We start from the raw sequence: 2,215 nt of genomic DNA on the forward strand, positions 1-2,215 counted from the left end.
ATGGAGAAATCAACAATGTCAGTTATAGTACTGGTGTTGCACCTTTTTGTCCTTCATCTTCAGTATTCAGAGGTTCACTCGCTTTCCAACAATCATCCTCATGGTAAACTACTTCATTTGAAATACAACAAACCAAAAAAAAGAGAAAAAGGCATAGAAAAGGAAACCGAATTTGTCTCAGCTTCCGAGTTATCGTTTTTATAGTTTTTTGCTAGGTTTCATTTTATAGTAATTTGCATATTTATATTGCTTACCTAGGTTTGTTTTTATGAGGGGCCTTTGATAAATTTCCCGAGTACAAGTACATATATATGTTCATGCATGTATACTATAAAGAAAGCTCTTCATCTAGCTCTTCATACATTTTGCAGATTTTAGCTACCTGAAATTTGTTTACAACGCCAGTGATCCACAATTGGAAGGAACATATGACTACATTGTAGTTGGTGGAGGAACATCAGGGTGTTCATTGGCAGCAACTTTATCAGAAAAGTACTCGGTGCTTGTTCTGGAAAGGGGCACTCTTCCTACAGCATATCCAAACCTGTTAACCACAGACGGGTTTGTATATAATCTCCAACAAGAAGATAACGGACAGACACCAGTTCAAAGGTTTGTGTCCGAAGATGGTATCGATAATGTACGAGGAAGGGTCCTGGGAGGCACGAGCATGATCAATGCTGGCGTGTATGCCAGAGCTAACATTTCATTCTATAATCAATCAGGAATTGAATGGGACATGGATTTGGTTAATAAGACATATAAGTGGATTGAAGACACCATTGTTGTCAGGCCGAATTGGCAACAGTGGCAAGCTCTTGCAGGAGATGGATTGTTCAAGGCTGGTGTTTCTCCACGCAATGGATTCAGTTTGGATCACAAACCAGGAATTAGACTCACCGGATCAACTTTCGACAATAATGGAACAAGACATGCAGCTGATGAACTGCTTAATAAGGGAGACGCAAATAACTTGCGAGTTGGAGTTCATGCCACAGTAGAGAAGATCATCTTCTCGAACCGTAATCAATTAGGTAATGTTGTTGCATTTAATTCAGATATTCCACTCCAAAATTGATGTTTTATATGTAATTTTAAACACTAACAGAAAGAGCCATATAAGGTCAGAATTGTCCCCCAAGTGTGAACTAAATTTCCCTATTTCCGTTGGATTTGTATGATATATTAATTCTAAGCTGTTCTCCGACGCAGGTGAGCCAGCGGCTGTAGGAGTCCAATACAGTGATGCTAACTTACAGTCTCATCAGGCATTTATACACAGTAAGGGAGAAGTTATATTGAGTGCAGGAACTATTGGGACCCCTCAACTTCTATTACTCAGTGGTGTTGGCCCAGAGTCTTACTTATCATCTCTGAAAATCAAAGTTTATCATGACAATCCTTATGTTGGCCAGTATGTGTATGACAATCCTCGTAATTTCGTTAACATTTTGCCGCCAAAGCCACTGAAACCCTCATATGTAACGAAACTGGGCATTACAGACGATTTCTACCAATGTTCTATCTCAATGTCGAATTATTCCACTCCACCCTTTAGTCTTTTTCCTAGTCCATCTTATCCCTTGCCACCTTCAAGTTTCGCTCACATTGTTAACAAAATTTCAGGACCTCTGTCATATGGTTATGTCACGTTACGATCATCCATTGATGTGAGAGTTGCTCCAAATGTCAAATTCAACTACTTTTCAAATCCGATAGACCTTTCTCATTGTGTTAGTGGTATGAAAAATATTGGTCATTTCCTAAGGACAGACAGTTTAAAACCATATAGAGCTCATCCAGATTTACCGGGCATAGATGGTTTCAATTTCTTAGGAATACCTTTGCCCAAAAACCAATCAGATGATGCATCTTTTAAAAAATTTTGTCAAGATGCTGTAGCTTCATATTGGCATTACCATGGTGGATGCCTTGTTGGGAAGGTTGTTGATGACGACGGTTTGCGTGTTATGGGGATCGACGCATTACGTGTTGTTGATGCCACTACATTCCCTTCCATGCCAGCAAGCCACCCTCAAGGCTTCTATATGATGTTAGGCAGGTATGTGTTGCAAACCACTAGAAATTCTGAAGAATTATTTTGTTGAAATCGCTTGCCTGAAATGAATTCTATGCCATATTTCCCTTTTTCACCCCTTTCAATTTTTGTGCTTTGGGCAGGTATATGGGCATTAAAATTATGCAAGATAGATGA

The 2,215-nt window shown here is 39.2% G+C and overlaps 1 protein-coding gene across 1 annotated transcript; it reads left to right on the top strand.

Annotated features, from left to right (window-relative positions):
- On the top strand, window positions 1-2,215 carry LOC117615325 ((R)-mandelonitrile lyase 1-like). The gene is made up of 4 exons (XM_034344391.1): window positions 1-103; window positions 372-1,034; window positions 1,222-2,062; window positions 2,182-2,215. Exons 1-4 carry the CDS (start codon window positions 1-3, stop codon window positions 2,213-2,215), a joined length of 1,641 nt encoding a protein of 546 aa, XP_034200282.1.

The sequence above is a fragment of the Prunus dulcis genome, chromosome 1 (assembly GCF_902201215.1).
Source record: "Prunus dulcis chromosome 1, ALMONDv2, whole genome shotgun sequence".
Lineage (NCBI taxonomy): Eukaryota > Viridiplantae > Streptophyta > Magnoliopsida > Rosales > Rosaceae > Prunus > Prunus dulcis.